We start from the raw sequence: 20,841 nt of genomic DNA, 5'->3' as shown, positions 1-20,841 counted from the left end.
GCATAATGCCTATACACCAATTCAGGAGGAAACCTAATACATATGGGAAAAACCCCTCTTGTGGGAATCGAACCCATGACCTATTGGTCTCAAAGTCTTATCCCACCACAAAGATGTCACTTGCCTATAAAGCCATGGGCAGGCTTGTTTATTAAACAAACTTATTTTTAAGCTCGAACTCGTTTAAACTCGACTCGATTCAATCTTTTAACGAGCATATCTCAAGTCACGAGCGACCCATCTCATTCACACTGGTGATAAAAAAATAATTTGTTTTGAAGTTTTGGTGAAAAGTATGCTATTGACTCAGACTTACCACACCCAGATTGCGTTTTGACTTCTGTAACACCTCCTTTCTTCCTCCAGTCCAATTTAAGTGGCACTTCACTCACATTTTCATATTTAAAAGATGTTAATAGAGGCATTCTCAAACCCAATGGATCCTTGTGCCCATGACCATAGGCCTTGAATTCGTCCTTCGTTAGGTCCGCAAATTGGTTGACAGCCAGCGTGTAAGATCAATTTCAAAACGAGTTAAATGATTCTATGAATTCGACGTTTTTCTTGAATACGTCGAGGCGCATTTCCCTCTCTGCATTAGTTTTGTATACGCGACCATATTGAGTCATCCATAGATCATGCTTTTCTGATATGTATGCATCACTTAGAGTTCGTGATGTTATTTGGCACAAACACACATCAAGAACTAGAACAAAAATAATTAGTATTCTCTCACGTGACAAACCCATGGATTACTCTTGTTTTTGTTTTGACTACAACTGAGAGGTGAATATAAATCTATGTGAGATAATCTTTATCACATACAACTATTGGTTTTTATAACCCTTAATGTAACTGGCACAACTGGTAGTCCAAGATATTTTAAAGTCATGTTTGTTATCTTAGTAATTTCAAATCTTTTTTGTTGGGTATGATGTTAATGTTTTCTTTTCTTTTGAGTAAAATATATTATAATCTATTTAAAAGTTGTTTTCATTGGTCATAATTTTTCTAAAAGTTTCAACGACTGCTTGGCATTGGTCAAAGTTTTGTTATGTTGGTAGATTGTTGAATGATGGATTGAGTTAAATGTGGTCCAGGTGTATGAGAGCTTGTTGGACTGCTTCGAGTGGTTTAAATGGTTATGGTGATTGCTGATTGGTTGCTGCTATCTGTCTGAGTTGTTTTCTTTCTTTCTTTCTGCTAGTATTATGCTTTAGATATTATTATTGTACCTTTTCTTGATGAAAGGTGTATAAGACTTGTGTTAGTATGTGCTTCTTCTTAGCAATATATGTGCATTTTTTTACCAGAAGTTGTGATGTTTCATCAGCTCTGCAGACTCTTTGGGTTTTTCTTTTACATCAGATGTTCGCCTTTATTATTCAGATTTGCTGCTTTCTCTTCTATATGCTTTCTTAAACTGGCTAAACTTGAAAGATGTGTATTTTTGCTTGTGTACAAACTATTTTTTCATCTGGGCTAAGTTGTTTGTCTGAAAACCGAATCATTATATGGCCTTTTGTTCTTGTAAATGTCCCTTCATATTCTATATTATATTGTTCCCGTTGTTAGTAACCGTCATTTGGGCTAATTACAGTCGTTCAAAGTCATCAACTTTTAATCTCAGCCGTATAAAGTCTCTAAATTCCTTCTAGAGGCGGCAGTTCACGGCAGTTCAGCACTCTCTCACCCATGTTCTTGTGGTTTCCTGTAGTTTATCAAGATGCACCAATCAGAAATGCAGGTTGCAATGCGGTTTAAATTGTGTTCCTTATTTTCAGGGACTTAGTGGGGTAGTGGTCACTTAACTGCATATTTTGCTGGCTATATAATACAAGTTCAGGTAGTGTAAACTTCTGTCTTTTTTTTTTCGCTTTTCCTGTATTCATACAGCAACACATCTGCAGCAATGGATATCTCGGATGACTTCGTGGACATTTATGAAGCCGATGAGTCTGCAATGAAAGTAAGTTGGAATGTAAATTATTAGTTAGCAAAGCATACAGGAAGAATAAAATGTTAATAATTCTAAGCTTTTTTTGCAGTTGAGTTCCAATGCAACAGCCAAAAAGATTGATATTGAAATGTTTAGCCCAGAGAAAGATTCTTCTATGGTACCTTTTTTTATCGTGCATATTTATAAACTGCTATCTAAATGTGGATGGTTTCTAATTGTTTGTGAATTGCACCAAATATTTAGTATTCTAATATATGGTAGCAATTGGTAATTTTTTCAGCTGGGTTTTAATGCAATGACACCAAAGAATAATCAAATATGTAGCCCAATGAAAGATTCTCCGAAGGTATCGTTTTAAGTCACAGCTAATGTATAAAAATTGTTTTGATATTTAGTCTGATTTGTTAAATTCTATCAATTTGTTGTTTCAGACGGACAGTGGAAGTGTAGAGATCATTTCATATGGACAGTATTTTAGTCCATTCAAATCTGAAATGCATAGGGAGGTTATTGAACAGGTGATGTTTTTTTAAAATAAAGTTATAATTGCAGAAGTGTATCATGATTGTTTCACACCTATATGTTTTTTTTTAAAATGTATTATACTAATGTTTTTAGTTCTTTTAGTTTCAGAACATAGAAAAACAAGCTAAAACAAAGCATGCGCTCCTAACTTGGAAATGGGATGAGGTCATTGATATTACCCAAAGTGATGATTCGAATGGTCAGAAAGATGATTTTAAGGCAAAACAACAAGATGATTTGGAGTCTGAGCTAAGTGATACAGCAGACTCTTTGGATGGTCCATTGAAAAGATCAAAGATTCCACGTATAACTAAAAATTGCAACGATCATGTTGGATGGGTTGCAGTTTAAGTTTACTCAGTTTAAGTCCTGTTTTGTCATAGTCATCTTTTATGTTTTGCCTTTCAAGTCAGTGTTTGTTAAGGTTTGTTTCTTCAACTATTTTTAGTTTAAATGTAGTTTCCTCTTTTCAATTGATTAAGTTTTCCTAACACATAGTTGGTATACAGTTTTAGTAACACACAAAACAATTTAACACGTAACAACTTATTGTTTTTTTGACTATTATAATAAGTTATAGCATATATGTTGATGATTAATTGTTTATTTAATAATAAACATTACTGTTATGAATAAAAAAGAAGGTGTATGTAGCGGTTTTCACCAATTTGTATGTATGTTTATAAAGGTTAAATGTTCTTTTACTTTCAAAATAAATAAAAAAAAGTCCAGATATGCATAACTTCAACAGTTATATAAGTAGTTACCTACATAGAAAAACAAACTAGAAAATTAAGTACCCAATTATATTCTGTTTCATGTTAACAAATTCGGTGTTCTCAAACAAGAGGCCTTTTTAGGTATTTAAAAAATATTTAGTCCTTTATAGATTTTTTTAAGATAATAAGTTTTCTATTATTTAGAGCAAAAATATAAAATAGCATTCAGTTATATAAATAACAACGGGAAAAGAATAAGATATTTTGAAACAAAAAAAACCTATAAAAAGACGGTTATACGGAATTAATGTCGAAGTCAGCCTTCTTAGTCACGTTACCATGATCATCGGGCCACTAGGCCATAATCAAGTAACTACCTTAGGTTTTTAGAAATTAATATAATCGTTCGGTTATGTTAAGTTTATTTCTAAGTCAGTCCACTTACCCACTTGTCATGATCCTTGCTCACTAACCCATGATTGAATAACTACCTAAGTTTTACTCAATAAATGAACTGTTTTCATTAAAAGTCGGACATGTAGCTCTATATAAGATATCACTAATATCACTAAAATTCGTGTATTATTGTATTTCTAGATTCTAATATCAGAAACTAACGAGTTATGAAAAAGTTGAAGGGGTGCCTCTACTCAACCTCTGAGTCGAACACTAAGTTGCCTGACCTTGGTCCTGACTTAATAATGTCAGAGATACTGCCAAGACTTCCTGCAAAATGTGTAGGTCGTGCAAAGAAGGTATGTAAAGAATGGTCGTCATGTATATCGTCGAAGGAGTTTGTCATGATGCATTGTAGACATATGTGTAAGGGGTCTAGACAAAAAATTCTTAGTATTGGACAGGAATCATGCTTTATTCGTAGCACGGGTGTTGATTTAGTTGATGAGAAAACCATGATTACCCTACCGTTTCATGTTCGTCCTTCTGATGTGTGGATTTTATCAAGCTTGAATGGGCTCTTATGTGTTTGTTTACGCAATACGTTTGAAATGTTTATTTGGAATCCGTTGATCCGTAGCTGCATCAATATATCTGATTCTAAGTCTTATGGTTTTTTCAAAATCTATTCTGATGCTGTTGGCCTATACATCGATTCTTCTAATGATTACAGAGTTTTACATATAAAACGTGATCGTTTTACAGTTGATGTTATGGCTTATTCAAGGAGGACCAGTCATTGGAAGAGAATACCGTTTTTACAAAAAAGGCATTACCATACTAATGGTTATGTGTGGTCGGGGGGTACTTTTTGTGAGGATGGTTTATATTTTACTGTATTCCAGTTTTGGCTTGCTGGTGATATTGTCATAATTCGATTTGATGTGAATACAGAGACGTTTTCAGAAATAGGGTTTCCATATGTTGGCAATGGTGAAACATGCCAGGGGAACTTGGTTAAGATGAATAACAAACTTCACGTGTTTGTTAGTCATGGGTTTATAGATATGGCTGTGGATCTATGGCATTATGAAGGTGAGTATTGGACGAAGGTCATGTTGTTTCCGAAGATCAGTTATATTCCAACGCCAGTTTGGTGCTCAATTACACATGTTAGTTCAGAAGAAAAGTGTTTTGTGATGACTGATTGAGGTGAGGTTTATGAAATAGATTTGATCAAGAAGACATGTGACCTTCTCATACCAAGCGATTGGAATCATGCTATACGGACAGCAATGTATGTGGAAACTATTGTGCCGGCAAGTCTTCAGTAATACATGTTGTTTGCTAATCCTTTTTTTTCTTTTTGCTTTGAAATGTTTGTTGAATTTTGAAAAATTCCTTCATCGGATGTAATGTACTTTTTTTAGTTAATGTTTGCTTTTTATTCTACTATTTGTTTGTGTATTATTTGTTTATAAAGAATTGCTTATATATTATGTTTAGATAAATATAAAATTATATTTTTAATTGTTATTGTACTCCAATGTCAGTTCACATAAAAGTTTTTAATAAATATGTCTTCATTAGTGGAAAAAAAAGTTATATCAAATAGTTTAATATTTTTGTTGATACGTTTACAGAAGTTCAGCTTTGTTTATAAAAAATTCAAATGAAAACTTAGCTGGTATATAAAACTTATAAGTTTAGTAACTGATTATGCAGTTATTTTAAAAATATTTTCAGTTTAGCCCACTTTCCCACTATCCCATGATTTATTAACTGTCTGAATTAATATTAACTTCCATGAGAAAAATTCGGATATTAGCTCTATATAATGTAGTTCTATGACCTTACAGTGTCGCTTTCTTTCTTCGAATTTTGTTTACCATAAAAATCATCATATTGAGTAGCTTTGGAAAGCCAGTTGGAGAATTAAGGTATGTTTTCCTAATCTCTTTAGTTCATCTTTTTACTACAAATCGGTTTGAATGTGTGTTTGCTTTTTTAGTTTAAACCATGGAATCAAAACCATTTAGGTGTTTGATATGTGTTCTAATACAGGTAGACCGATTTCTTATCAAATGTGAACATTCTACCAGTGTCAGATCAAAACTAAGTACACTTAAGTGTTATATCTAAAACACAGTCTATAACTTATATGAAAAACAAGAATTGTGCAAATTATACCTTTAAATTCAAACAATTTTTTATAAAAGGAAACACATAGGCATAATAAGAAGTATGAATCAGTGGTTAGAAAGACTTACAGTGCCATAATTTTTTATTAAGAGCATGGGTTGCAAGATGCACAATATGTCCGTAAGCTGATTCAAACTCTCAATGATAAGCCTAGCTTCTGTCTTTCATATGATCCCTCCTGTTAGCACATTAAAACAGACAAAACCTTACTACTTGATTCAATGATGTAGTCATAAACATAAAAAATAAAACTTACAAACTGTCTGGCAAGTTTTGGATCCAGCTCAGCCCCCATTTGTTTATGTTCTAGAGCTTATCTACGCCATGTCTTTAACTCGGTGGTAACATATTGAGGACAACGAAAAATCCTAAGCCCATCAATCTACCGAAACACAGATCTCGCATGTTTGCATAACTGAAGGCCTAAATTCCGAATAACTCTAATCGAATATGAATAAGCATAATAACATCAATCCACAACCGTTAACCCTAAAATTTCCTTAATACAGTTCTGACATGTTTGAATAACTTAAACCCTAAAATCCGGAGGTTATTTATCAAATATGAAGATCCACATCCATTAACCCTAATCGATCATCAAAGAAGGTGTTAATCGAATATGAAGAACCCTAATCGAACAAAATAGTATGATGTATAATACGCTAGGGTTTAGAGAGGTAAATACCTTGAAATTTTGAATTGATTGAACTGATGATACGTATGACGGAGAAGAATGGAGTGTACACAAGTATAACCATGGTGAATGGCCATGGAAACTATTGATGTCGATGAATACGGGATGCAGAGAGGAGCGACTTGGACAAGAAAGAGGGATGAATTCATCGCATATGTGGTTAGGGTTGAGTTAACTGCCGTTATATAGTATCCGTTTCTTAATTTGGATTATCCGTATTATGTATCCAAACCGGCCCGTCTCATGAATACCTGATCCGGTTTGATAACCTGGCCCAAAATGCAAATGTGATATATCTGGCCCATATTGATACAAATTCATACTTTAGTTTGTAAAAATTGTTTTATTGTTATTAGTTAACATATTTTTGTTGATTTATTTTTTATTTTTAATATTTTTATTAGCCTATATTGTGATAATACATGTTTTCTTTGTTAGTTATAATATTATATAAATATTCAAGACCTATTATTAGTATTTATCTTATGCTTGAAACTTACGATGATTTAATTTATTTTTCTTTGTAAATTGTGTTTTTAGATAAAAGCGGTATGTCGTGCCTTCCATTTTTATTAGTAATGTTGGATATAATTGCAAGACTTCCACCAAAAAATGTTGCTCAATGTAAGCTTGTGTGCAAGGAGTGGTTAGATTTCATTTTAGAACGTAAGTTTGTAAGGGCTCATTGTCATTACATGCGTGCATCGGCTGATCAAAAATTGTTGATGGTTGGTTGGAAGACTATCGAAGTACATTCCTTGAATTATAAGTCCCCGGGATTTATTTTACCAAGAGGTGTTACCCGCCCGTTCTATGCTCATCCGTCTAGAATGTTTTTTTTGGCAAGTTTGGATGGTATGTTGTGTGTTTGTCTCCAAAACACCTATTATTAGTATTTATCTTATGCTTGAAACTTACGATGATTTAATTTATTTTTCTTTGTAAATTGTGTTTTTAGATAAAAGCGATATGTCGTGCCTTCCATTTTTATTAGTAATGTTGGATATAATTGCAAGACTTCCACCAAAAAATGTTGCTCAATGTAAGCTTGTGTGCAAGGAGTGGTTAGATTTCATTTTAGAACGTAAGTTTGTAAGGGCTCATTGTCATTACATGCGTGCATCGGCTGATCAAAAATTGTTGATGGTTGGTTGGAAGACTATCGAAGTACATTCCTTGAATTATAAGTCCCCGGGATTTATTTTACCAAGAGGTGTTACCCGCCCGTTCTATGCTCATCCGTCTAGAATGTTTTTTTTTTTTGGCAAGTTTGGATGGTATGTTGTGTGTTTGTCTCCAAAACACCTATTATTAGTATTTATCTTATGCTTGAAACTTACGATGATTTAATTTATTTTTCTTTGTAAATTGTGTTTTTAGATAAAAGCGGTATGTCGTGCCTTCCATTTTTATTAGTAATGTTGGATATAATTGCAAGACTTCCACCAAAAAATGTTGCTCAATGTAAGCTTGTGTGCAAGGAGTGGTTAGATTTCATTTTAGAACGTAAGTTTGTAAGGGCTCATTCTCATTACATGCGTGCATCGGCTGATCAAAAATTGTTGATGGTTGGTTGGAAGACTATCGAAGTACATTCCTTGAATTATAAGTCCCCGGGATTTATTTTACCAAGAGGTGTTACCCGCCCGTTCTATGCTCATCCGTCTAGAATGTTTTTTTTTTGGCAAGTTTGGATGGTATGTTGTGTGTTTGTCTCCAAAACACTTGTGAGTTGGTTGTTTGGAATCCATTGACGACTAAGTTCAAGAAGTTGGCAAATTCTAATTCGCAAGGTTTCTACAAAGTTGATAGTGATGCTCTAGGATTTTTTGTTGACTCTTCTGATGATTACAACATTTTACATATTAAACGTAGACGAGGTACAATGACCGTTTATATTTATTCGATGGGGCTGAATTCATGGAGTACTGCACACTTCCTAAAACACCGCCCATACCACCATTATACCTACCTTTGGTCGCCAACAACTTTGTGTGGTGGTGGTTTATATTTTGTCGTTACCCAATGCCATGGTCGTTTAGATGGATTGACGGTTATTCGTTTTGATGTGAATTCAAAGTCGTTTTCTGAATTATGTTTCCCCAATGTATATGACGATGAAGTTAGTGGAAGTTTAGTTAACATAAACGAGGAGCTTCATATGTATGTTTGTATCGGAAACTATGACTATAGACGAGAAATTGTATTGTGGAGGCTTAAAAATAAAAGTTGGATGAAGGTTTTTGCATATCCTTATAAGTTGTGGATGTCATTATCAACTATGTGTTCTTTCACATACTACAATTTGCCAGGGACATGTCTTGTGATAACAAAATTTGGAAAAGTGATTAAAATTGAATTGCAACGGGATCATCTAGGTTATTTCTGTCGTATGTTTTTCTATAGGCAAATGCATGGTGCGGTTTACACAGAGACCATAGCTTCCCTGGATTATTAGTTTAAGAAAGTTTTATCTTGTAATTTTCGTAACTTTGAGTTTAAGTGGTACCTTGTAGTTGTCATAATGTTTCTTATGTTGTTGCTTCTATTTTGGTAATTTGATGTTGCAATTTTTAAAGTTTTAGTTGTGCTTGAGATATTATATATGTTACTGGCATTTTATGTTTTGTGTGACATTATAGTTGACTCTTGTCATGCTTTTCTAAAGATATATGTATCTGAAGGTGTTGATATGAGTGCACCTATTCGCATGAAACGTCAGCATCTACACGTGTTGAATGTCGTAGGGGCAGTGGTCGTATGGGCCGTCCTCGATTGCGGGAGCGACTTCCTGTTGTGACGCCTGATGTTGCATCCTCACAACGGTGTTCTTACGGTGTGGTTATCTATGTTCTTGTATTTCTTATGATTTTTTTCATATGCTAACACCCCTTATTGTTCGTTTGTTATGGGGTTTACATATTTATATTTACCATGTAAACCCTTTAAACCTGTTAGTGCTACTGTTGCTGTGTATGCAGTTGGTAGTTCTCGCAGAAATGTGGTACGCTATATGCGTATGCCAAATGAAAATGTGCAACCTTCTCCGATCACTTCAATTTCGGATTCATTTGCGGTTATACGTACCACTCAGGAAAATATATCTTCTAATGCAACGCCTGAAGTTGGGCGTAGACGGACGGGCTAAATGGGTCGTCCTCGATTACGTGATCGCCCTTCTGATTTAACATGTGAGGCTACAAGCACTCAAAGACGTTGCAATGGTACGCTTGATTGAGTTCTTGTGTTTGTTATGTGTTTTCACCCAATAGCACCCATGATTTTATTTTATGTGGGTTAAGCCTTTTAAATTGAATAGTTTGATTATTATCTTTGCTTTTTTTAGTTGATCGTATCAACAGAGGCGTTGGGCATTATACCAGTAGAACAAATGGAGCTGTGCAATCTTCATTAGGTTCAACGGTTTCACAAACATCTAGATGTCTACATTCGAATCAGGTGGAAGTACCTTCCCATGCAAACGTCTTTCAAGACGAAAACAGACATCGTAAACATAATATTTTTTCTTGTGATACTTTGTATATATGAACACCTTATATGACATTGATAGTGTTTGCTTACACTTTACTTACCTTTTTTAGGGTGATGTCCGTCGTATTGGGATTTCGGTGATGCAAACCATAGTTGTGTTCATTGTGGAGCTATGCTTTGGTATGAGGAACGAACTATTAAAAGTTTAACTCCTCGTGTTCCAAGTTTTTCGTTATGTTGTAGTGAAGGAAAGGTTTGCTTGCCATTTCTTCGACATCCTCCTCAAACATTGGGTCGTCTTCTTGATTACAATGGGGAATCACGATCTCGAGTGTTTAGAGAAAACATAAAGCTTTTAAATGCGATGTTTGCATTTACCTCAACCGGTGGGAGAATATCTACGGATTTAAATGATGGTCGTGGGCCTTATACATTCCGTTTGAATGGCCACAACCATCATAATATTGGATCATTGTTGCCTATGCATCCTCATGGACGCCCTAGATTTGCTCAATTGTACGTTTATGACACGGAAAATGAGATTGATAATCGCTTTTATGCTTTGCGAAATTGTGTATCACCAACGTCTGATCAAGTCATCCAACGCACATTGGTGAATGACTTGTTGTTGATGCTTGATGCGAACAATGCATTGGTGCAGGCTTTTAGGATGGCACGTGAAAGGTTTAATGACAACTCAATGCAACGTCTTACGCTTCGCTTGCTTGGTACGCGAAATAGAAGAGAAGGACAATATTCTTTGCCTACTGTTCCTGAAGTGGCTACATTGATTCCAGGTGACGGAAATCCTGCGGACTCACGTGATATTATTATTAAAGAACGTGGTAGTCGTAGTGCAAAGCGTATATCTGAATTGCACCCAAGTTTTGTGGCGTTGCAGTATCCTTTGTTGTTTCTGTATGGAGAAGATGGATTCCATCTTAATATTCCTCTATGTAATATATCTGCATCAAGTAGGCGGCAAACGGTTTCATTAAGAGAATATTATTCTTACCGTTTACAACTTAGGAGGAATGAAGGTAAGACATTACACAAATCTGGCCATTTATTTCAGACTTATGTTGTGGACTGTTATTCAGCTATCCTTGAACATGAGATGAATTGGTTTAAACAAAACCAAAACACTATTCGTTCGGATTTGTATAATGGTTTATATGATCGTATCGCTAATGGTGAAACAAGTTGTGAAGCAGTTGGTCGACGTGTTATTGTCACGGCCCCCGACCCGGTTTGACCCGTTTCAGGAGCCGCGGAACAGAAATCCCGTGGTATTTAATTTAGGCGACAGCGGAAGTCTTTTTAAAACAGGATCTTTAGTATTAAAACTGCTCATTACATAATTTAGGGATAAAATCCAGTAATTTACAACAATGTGATTTCAATGGAAATCTTTATTTTTCCAAAACATGTTTCTTTATTTATTTACACTGAGCCACTTTTCTAAGCTGGTAGTGCTTCCTGACACTTTCCTTTGCTCACAACAGATTACCTGAAACATGTTTGAAAAAGGTTTTGTCAGCGGGGAAATACTGAGTGAGTTCATTCAGTTTTTAGGAAATGACCCATAGTTATAATTTACAGCATAAGAGCGATTACAATGGTTCATATCTTATTTTTATCTGGCTTTCTGTCACAATGGTGACAAGTCACAATGGTGACGATGGTCATACCACTATTAGGTCAATGAACTCTAATAGTGACGTTTCTCCCTAGTAGGTCAATGAACCTAACTGAGAGAAATAGTAATGTGCACAATACCCCACTAACCAATAAATCAAGATATCCACGACTTAGTCCCTGTAATTATAACACTTTGAAAATAATTTGGAGTATTATAAAACAGTTGATAAAAAGAAGAATGACTCACATTGCAGATTTAACGAGCAGTGTATAAGCCTACTGATTAGCCTTGATTATTTCTAATTTAACAATAATGCACACAAAACAGGATTAGTGATCAATACAGCAGTTACGATAATTTCCCGAGATCAAATACTCGCAATGAATGACCAAGTGCAATACTTCAACTCATTTATCAAAATGACAAACGACAAAGTATAGTACTTCAACTCATTATCGAACTATCGACAACGACAAAGTACAATGCTTCAACTCATTTATCGGATTACCGACAAACGACAAAGCATAGCCCAATGTGGACGGCACTTAGACATTCTTTGAATGTATTGATTCCGGAAACTGAATCGTAATAGCGATCGAGTAATTACCCTGTTATCGCGGCAGAATTTCGAGATTATGTGGGTTTTTGTAGTATTTTGATGATATCTGAATGTACAAATTGAATTTTACCGTCGAACCAACGCAGGAAATCAAGTGCCAAACTCCTCTATTTATACTGGAATTTTGACACCGTCGCGTAGCGCGAGGGGGTACCCCTATAGGCGTCGCGCTACGCGAGTGACCACCCTACTTTCATAGAGTAGCCCTTCGTGCATGTAGGCTTGCTGTGTTGTCAGTTTCCTAAAATTCGATTTTTACAGATAGTTATGAAGATGATCGTTGGCTAGGGTTTATCCCCCTCTGAGTTTTAGGGGCCCTGATCCTGATTCTGATTGTTCTGGAAATTTTAGGGTTTGCGTAGAATCACTTGGGTGTCTCAATTAGGGTTTCCTTAATAGCTAATTACTATCCTAATTAGGGATTTTAGTGACAGTTGTTACATCCTCCCCACCTTAAGAAAAATCTCGTCCTCGAGATTCACTGAAATAGATGAGGGTATTTTTACTTCATTTTTGATTCCAGTTCCCAAGTATACTCTTGTTCTCTTCTGGATTCCCATTGGACTTTCACTAACACTAGTCGTTTGTGTTTGAGAAACTTAATCTTCCGATCTTCTATTTGTAGGGGTTTCTCTATCATTTATCTCTATATCTTGAAGAGGTATTACCAAGGATTCGCCTGATAGATGTTTCTTGAGATTGGATACATGAAACACATCATGTACTTCAGCTAATTCTTCTGGTAGTTGTAAATGATAAGCTACTGGTCCTATGTGTTGGATTACTGGTAATGGTCCTACGTATAAGAGACTTAGCTTCTTCTCTTACCGAATTTATAAATTCCTTTCCACGGAAATACTTTCAATAGCATTTTGTCTCCAACTCGGACTTCGACGGCTTTTGTTTATTATTTGTATAATTCTTCTACCCGTCTTCAGCCTTTCCTTCGTGATACAAATATCACAGTCGTAATCACCGAGGATTTCCTTTTTCTCATGTTTAATTCTTGTTGCTCAAATATGTCTCTTAAATTCTTATGACCTATATGGATAGTAAGCTTGCTTAGATAATGTTTCATAATCTTAAGGATAACTTGTGGTTTCTAATTTTTTTAGGCTTACAAGTGGTAAGGCTTTCTTCGTGTTTTTGCAATTGCCTTGATGCATACACAATTACCTTTTTGTGTCGCATTACCATATATCCAAATTTTAACTTTGAAGCATTACCGTATACTTTAAAATCTTCTGTTCCTTCTGGTAAGGCTAGGAGTGAAATATTTATTAATTTATGCTAGAGGATTCTTTTTGTTTAGGTTCTTATTTAGAATTAACTGTGTTAACTTAGTTAAGGATGTATCTATCTAAAAGAATCCTTAATAAATTGCCTATAGTATCCGGCTAAATTTACAAAATACCTACTTTCCATTTAAAGATTGCGAACTCTTCCATTGCTATCTTAGCAGGATCTAAGTGAATATCTTCATGATTCATCATGTGACCTTACGTGGTTTATTTCCTATAATCATAAATACTTCTCCGGCGGTTACCTGGATTTTCTATAAAGTTTTTATCACAGAGAATTCGAGTAGGGTTGGCTACTAACCAATCTATTTCTAATACAACATCAAACTCGGCTAATTTCATAGGAATTAGGTTAGCGAAGAATTATGTGACCTGAGAGTTATATTTTCCTTTTTGCATGTTTTGACTGTAAAGATTTGTCTAAGTTAAGAGTTTGACAGAATGAAGTATTTATAAAACTTTGGTGTGCATCAGAGTCAGTTAATACTTTTTGTGTAAACGTTGTAACCTAGGACGTACCGGCTATTACATCTGGAATGAGCTCTGTTTCCTGAGCAGTCAATTGAAAGGCTCTTGCATTCCTTTTTGCTTCTTCTGCAGGTTTGGCTTTAGTGTCAGATGGTTTGTTTAGTTTTGGACAATTTGGCCTAAGATGTCCAGTTTCTCCACAGTTGTAACAAACTGAAAATTTCTTCCTTCTGCAGTCTTCTTCCTGATGCCCCGGAATTTTGCAAAAATTGCAGTATCCTTTGCATCTTCCAAAATGCTTTCTTTTGCAAAAATTGCAAAATGAACTAGTAGAAGATTGCCCATTCCCTCCTTTCTTAAAATCGTTATGGTTATCCGAACGGATTACCTGGGTAATCTTTTGGGCTACTTCCTTCCTTCTATTTTCTTCTCTTGTCCGTACTAGTTCGTCAGTCAGAGTATTGGCTAAATCTACCGCATCATCAATCGTGCGAGGTTTCGCAGCCTTGACGATGTTACGGATTTCAGAAATCAATCCCCAAATATATCGAGAAATAAGTACTGGCTCTGGCGAAGCCAGGGTTGGTACTACTCGAGCATATTCGAAGAATGTCGTAGTATATTTTCGACAATCTACATCAACCATTCGGTGGGTTAAAAACTTGTTTGTCATTTGTTCTTTTTCATATTCGGGACAGAATTTTCTTTCTACCAAGCTCTTAAATTCTTCCCAGTTCATAGCATACGCCATCCTTCTTCCTTTTGATTGTAACACCGTATTCCACCATTCTAGCGCTCCTTCTTTGAAAAGGTTTGACGCGTACATGACCTGATCATCCTGAGCACATTTACTTATGGCAATTACTGCCTCAGTTTTCTCTAGCCAACGTAGTGCCGCAGTCGCTCCTTCGTTGCCTGCAAACTCAGATGGCTTACAAGCAAGAAATTCCTTGTAAGTGCAACCAGGTGTTGCAACTTTCATTTTCTTAGGGAGCGGCGCTGGTTGTGGTTCATTGTCATGATTAACATGATCATTGCCTCCGTTTACACTATTACTGAAGTCATCTTCCGAAATACGTTTGCTAGGAACGGGTTGTTGTGGTTCTATTGGATTTTTAACAGCAGCAACGATGGCTGGAATAGCGTTGGCTATCCCTTGAGCTATCATTGTTGGAATAGTGTTGGCTATTCCTTGAGCAACGATATTTTCTATATCCTGCCTAGTCATATATTGATCTCCCGGTTGTTGCTCAGAATCATTAACCTCATTAACTGGTTCATTATTAGCGTTTTCCATTTGACAACTAAGTTATAGATAAATAATTAGTATATAAGAAATAATCCAATATCATACTTAATTGCACATAATCACGTATACGAACAAAATTTGTAAATTTTCTAAAATTTCATGCTTCTATATACAACCGTTTTATTATTTATCTTACACATACTGATTTTACTATTATTATTACATAATAACAGTTTCATAAATCCCCTATTCTTTTTGTCAACGATTTTCTAGTAACTGTGTTCCCTCTTATCATATTTCCAGGAGATCTGTCCCCCAATCTCTTGGATCCTATTCCCAGTATCCATTAGTTCTTTACTAAAGCGAAGTTCAGCCTTATTTTTGTTACTCATTGGTGGATTTGGTAAAGGTTCTAGATGGAACTTGAGGAAAAAGCTTATAGGGATGGTTTTGTAATTGTATTTCATTAATTAACCATTCGTCTATTTGCGAGTGGATTGAAGGGTTTGGAATAGCTGGTTCTAAGTTCATTGGTAGTTGTGTTTCAAAAGAGCGATTAAAAATAGTTTCATTAACAGGCTTAATAGTATTATGGCTTGCCATTATAGAATCTAATTCTTCCTGAGATGGTAACTTTTCAATTTGCCTGGAACTTTCTCCAATTTCTATTTCCTTGGGCTTGGGTTTCTTGGGAGGTAAAGCATCGAATTCTATAGGTTCTTCTATATCTAGTATATACCTATTGAAATCTCTGGAAACTTCTACTCTTACTGGATAGAGATTTAAATTCTGAAGGGCCTCAGACAAGTTACTCATGCTGTTTAACAAAAATAGACATAGTCAGAATTCATAAAATTTATAGAAAACTTTTTAAATATTAGTTCCTACTGGGTACTATTGAATTTACATCATACGAGGTTTTATTTGAAAATTTTATGATTTTCTTGATAAGATTTCTAGATTGTAGATAATAAAGGTACTAATACTTGAGTCAAATTATTTAAGAATTTGCATGACTTACTACATTGACTAGCATATAAAGATCTGCTCATACTGTACACAATTAGTCAGATAAATAAACAAATAATCACAAAATAGTAATTAATGGAAATTAAGTATTTTCTAAATACTTAATTGGCTTAAATCAGTGGCTTGAGAAGTGGCTCTGATACCACCTTATTTCTGTCACGGCCCCCGACCCGGTTTGACCCGTTTCAGGAGCCGCGGAACAGAAATCCCGTGGTATTTAATTTAGGCGACAGCGGAAGTCTTTTTAAAACAGGATCTTTAGTATTAAAACTGCTCATTACATAATTTAGGGATAAAATCCAGTAATTTACAACAATGTGATTTCAATGGAAATCTTTATTTTTCCAAAACATGTTTCTTTATTTATTTACACTGAGCCACTTTTCTAAGCTGGTAGTGCTTCCTGGCACTTTCCTTTGCTCACAACAGATTACCTGAAACATGTTTGAAAAAGGTTTTGTCAGCGGGGAAATACTGAGTGAGTTCATTCAGTTTTTAGGAAATGACCCATAGTTATAATTTACAGCATAAGAGCGATTACAATGGTTCATATCTTATTTTTATCTGGCTTTCTGTCACAATGGTGACAAGTCACAATGGTGACGATGGTCATACCACTATTAGGTCAATGAACTCTAATAGTGACGTTTCTCCCTAGTAGGTTAATGAACCTAACTGAGAGAAATAGTAATGTGCACAATACCCCACTAACCAATAAATCAAGATATCCACGACTTAGTCCCTGTAATTATAACACTTTGAAAATAATTTGGAGTATTGTAAAACAGTTGATAAAAAGAAGAATGACTCACATTGCAGATTTAACGAGCAGTGTATAAGCCTACTGATTATCCTTGATTATTTCTAATTTAACAATAATGCACACAAAACAGGATTAGTGATCAATACAGCAGTTACGATAATTTCCCGAGATCAAATACTCGCAATGAATGACCAAGTGCAATACTTCAACTCATTTATCAAAATGACAAACGACAAAGTATAGTACTTCAACTCATTATCGAACTATCGACAACGACAAAGTACAATGCTTCAACTCATTTATCGGATTACCGACAAACGACAAAGCATAGCCCAATGTGGACGGCACTTAGACATTCTTTGAATGTATTGATTCCGGAAACTGAATCGTAATAGCGATCGAGTAATTACCCTGTTATCGCGGCAGAATTTCGAGATTATGTGGGTTTTTGTAGTATTTTGACGATATCTGAATGTACAAATTGAATTTTACCGTCGAACCAACGCAGGAAATCAAGTGCCAAACTCCTCTATTTATACTGGAATTTTGACACCGTCGCGTAGCGCGAGGGGGTACCCCTATAGGCGTCGCGCTACGCGAGTGACCACCCTACTTTCATAGAGTAGCCCTTCGTGCATGTAGGCTTGCTGTGTTGTCAGTTTCCTAAAATTCGATTTTTACAGATAGTTATGAAGATGATCGTTGGCTAGGGTTTATCCCCCTCTGAGTTTTAGGGGCCCTGATCCTGATTCTGATTGTTCTGGAAATTTTAGGGTTTGCGTAGAATCACTTGGGTGTCTCAATTAGGGTTTCCTTAATAGCTAATTACTATCCTAATTAGGGATTTTAGTGACAGTTGTTACAGTTATCCTGCCAGCAACATTTGCCGGTGGGCCAAGATATATGATTCAACAGTATCAGGATGCAATGGCTATTTCTCGTTGGGCCGGGGCTCCGGACCTTTTTATTACTATGACATGCAATTCAAAATGGCCGGAAATTACCCGACACATTCAAGCAACAACCCCTGGTATGAGTGCATCCGACCGCCCGAACATTGTTGCCCGTGTTTTCAAAATTAAACTTGATGAACTTATCAAAGACATAAGGAAAAGGAATATTTTTGGACACACGAAAGCAGGTTTGTTACTAGCATTTCCATTGTTTAAATATTGTACGATTTTTTTTATTCTTTAGCCAGGTGTAATATTTGTTTTGGTCTTTTTTTTAGTTATCTATACAATCGAGTTTCAGAAACGAGGACTTCCACACTCTCATATTCTGCTTTTTTTACAACCTGAAGATAAGATTAATATGGTTGACAATATCGATAAATATATATCTGCTGAGCTTCCTTCGGAGGTGGAAGACCCTATAGCTTTCGGTATTGTTCGTACGCAAATGATGCATGGTCCATGTGGTTTGCTCAACCCTTCAAGTCCTTGTATGCATAACGGTGTATGTAGTAAAGGGTACCCAAAGAATTATTGTGAGGAGACATTCATCCGAAATTATGGTTGGCCGTGTTATAAGAGGCCCAATAATTCAAGAGTTGTTAAAGTTGGTTCTCAAGATATTAATCTTGATAATCGGTATGTTGTTCCTTATAACCGTGAATTGTTGGTGAAATATGGTTGTCACATTAATGTTGAGTGGTGCAACCAAGGGATGTTAGTCAAGTATCTTTTTACTTATATAAACAAAGGTCCAGATCGTGCAACTGTGGTTTTGGAAGGTGCTCAAAATAGGACAACGTTTGCGTCCTTATTACATAATGAAAATGAAATTGAGGAATATTTAAATTGTCGGTATATATCTTCTATTGAGGCATGTTGGAAGATTTTTGAATTTGAAATGAAGTACCGTGATGTTGCTGTTAAGCGATTACCTTTTCATGAGGAAGGGTGTAATAGAGTGTATTTTCATGATAATGATGAGGTTGAGGAAGTTGCCCAACGTGCTACGGCTAGCATGTCAAAATTTACTGAATGGATGCGTGCAAATGAAAGGTTTCCGCATAGTCGTTCTTTGACATATGTAGAGTTTCCATCAAAGTTCACTTGGCATGAAAAGGAGAAGGAGTGGTTGCCACGACATAGGACGGTTTGTCTTGCTCGCATTTATTATGTGAGCCCATCGTTGGGTGAAAAGTATTACCTCCGTATGTTATTAAATGTTCAACGTGGGCCATTAAGCTTTAAAGACATTCGTACGGTTGATGGTGTTGAGCATCCAACCTATATGTCTGCTTGCAATGCGTTGGGTTTGTTAGGAGATGATGTTGATTGGGTAGATTCAATACGTGAAGCTTCTCAATGGCAGTTGGGGAATCAACTTCGTGATTTATTTGTCTGCATTCTATTGTTTTGTACGGTTAGTGATCAACGGAGGTTATTTTTTGATTGTCTACCTTACTTATCAGATGATATTGCTTACAATCGATGCACAATACTGCAGAATGATGATGTGGTATTCACAGATGAAGAGATTCTCAATTATACATTGATTGAGATTGAAAGAGTTTTAATTGGTCATGGTAAAAGTTTATTAGATTATCCTAATTTGCCTCAAATTGATCGTCAATTGGTTGATACTATGGAAAATCGGTTGATTATGGCTGAGCGCACCTTCAATATTGAAGAATAAATGACGCTTTTTCTTGATCTATTTCGTGGATTGAATGCTGAACAAAGGGAGGTGTTTGATTATGTATGTGATTGTGTTGATAGACGGACGGGTGGTGTTGTTTTTGTTTTTGGTAGTGGAGGGACGGGAAAAACGTATTTATGGAAGACTCTCATTTCCTATTTTCGTTCACGTGGCCAAATCGTCTTGTCTGTTGCTTCTTCTGGGATTGCCTCTCTTCTACTACCTGGTGGTCGTACAGCGCATTCGCGTTTTAAGATTCCCTTTGAACTTGATAAGGATTCTTGCTGCTCGATTGATGTTGGGACGGATCTTGCTGGGCTGATTAATGATGTTGCGCTTATAATATGGGATGAGGCACCGCTACAACATCGTTATGCATTTGAAGCGGTTGACCGTACTTTTAGAGATATTTGTTGAAATAATATACCTGGTGCAGACCGTCGAGTATTTGGAGGGAAATGTGTCGCTCTTGGAGGAGATTTTCGACAAATTCTTCCTGTTATTCCGCTTGCTCTGCGTAATGAGATTGTTGCTTCGGTTGTGAATAAGTCATCGACTATATGGGGTGCATGTAAGGTGTTTTCTTTAACGATTAATATGCGGTTGAATAGTTCAAGTGTTAATGATGATGTTGTAATACAACATCGAGATTTCAATAAGTGGATTTAGATATGGGGTTTGATCATCTTCCTGCAATTTTGCTAGACGGGGAAGATGAGAGAACTTGGATTAATATACCTCGCGATCTATTGATTCCTGTTTCAGATAATCCTATTGAATCAGTTGTTTCAGATACATTTCCTAATATAGAAGAACGATTCACTGATGTTTCTTACCTACAGGAGCGCTGTATTTTATCATCGACTAACAATGAGGTTGATACGATTAATCTACATGTTCTTGATAAGTTGCCAGGTGACAATCATGAGTTATTAAGTATCGATTCCAGTTGTGCAAGTACAAATAATATTGAAGAAATGCAGGTTATGTATCCTATGGAGTTTCTTAATACTTTACAGTTTTCTGGCTTACCGAATCACATATTAAAGTTAAAGGTTGGGGCACCAATCATATTGCTACGTAACTTGAATCTCAAGAAAGGACTGTGTAATGGGACCCGTTTAGTGGTTACT

At 35.8% G+C, this 20,841-nt stretch overlaps 2 protein-coding genes and 1 long non-coding RNA gene across 3 annotated transcripts; all 3 read left to right on the top strand.

Moving 5' to 3' along the window:
- Nucleotides 1-2,282: 2,282 nt before the first annotated feature.
- LOC110918782 lies at nucleotides 2,283-2,604 on the top strand. Its single transcript, XR_002581541.2, has 3 exons — nucleotides 2,283-2,306; nucleotides 2,392-2,478; nucleotides 2,588-2,604. It is a non-coding gene; the product is annotated as an uncharacterized LOC110918782 (long non-coding RNA).
- Nucleotides 2,605-9,644: 7,040 nt separating this feature from the next.
- Nucleotides 9,645-19,705, top strand: LOC110919764. Its single transcript, XM_035985531.1, has 5 exons — nucleotides 9,645-9,720; nucleotides 9,843-9,961; nucleotides 10,099-10,168; nucleotides 10,237-11,028; nucleotides 18,291-19,705. The coding sequence occupies exons 1-5, from the start codon at nucleotides 9,645-9,647 to the stop codon at nucleotides 19,703-19,705; spliced, it is 2,472 nt and encodes an 823-aa protein (XP_035841424.1).
- On the top strand, nucleotides 19,706-20,377 carry LOC110919763 (ATP-dependent DNA helicase PIF4-like). The gene is made up of 2 exons (XM_022164022.1): nucleotides 19,706-20,102; nucleotides 20,145-20,377. The coding sequence occupies exons 1-2, from the start codon at nucleotides 19,706-19,708 to the stop codon at nucleotides 20,375-20,377; spliced, it is 630 nt and encodes a 209-aa protein (XP_022019714.1).
- The last annotated feature ends 464 nt before the right edge of the window (nucleotides 20,378-20,841 follow it).

The sequence above is a fragment of the Helianthus annuus genome, chromosome 16 (genome assembly GCF_002127325.2).
Source record: "Helianthus annuus cultivar XRQ/B chromosome 16, HanXRQr2.0-SUNRISE, whole genome shotgun sequence".
NCBI classification, from domain to species: Eukaryota; Viridiplantae; Streptophyta; class Magnoliopsida; order Asterales; family Asteraceae; genus Helianthus; species Helianthus annuus.
Note: the sequence above shows the minus strand (reverse complement) of the source record. Positions and strands in the feature narration are given on the sequence as shown.

What these genes read in the sequence shown, in the direction of transcription:
- LOC110919764 (XM_035985531.1), top strand. Translation starts at nt 9,645, where the DNA reads ATGGGTCGTCCTCGATTACGTGATCGCCCTTCTGATTTAACATGTGAG. An exon ending in CACTCAAAGACGTTGCAATG is followed by an intron (nt 9,721 to 9,842) that starts GTACGCTTGATT and finishes TGCTTTTTTTAG; the next exon opens with TTGATCGTATCAACAGAGGC. An exon ending in ACAACTTAGGAGGAATGAAG is followed by an intron (nt 11,029 to 18,290) that starts GTAAGACATTAC and finishes TCTTTTTTTTAG; the next exon opens with TTATCTATACAATCGAGTTT.
- LOC110919763 (XM_022164022.1), top strand. Translation starts at nt 19,706, where the DNA reads ATGACGCTTTTTCTTGATCTATTTCGTGGATTGAATGCTGAACAAAGG. An exon ending in TGCATTTGAAGCGGTTGACC is followed by an intron (nt 20,103 to 20,144) that starts GTACTTTTAGAG and finishes TACCTGGTGCAG; the next exon opens with ACCGTCGAGTATTTGGAGGG.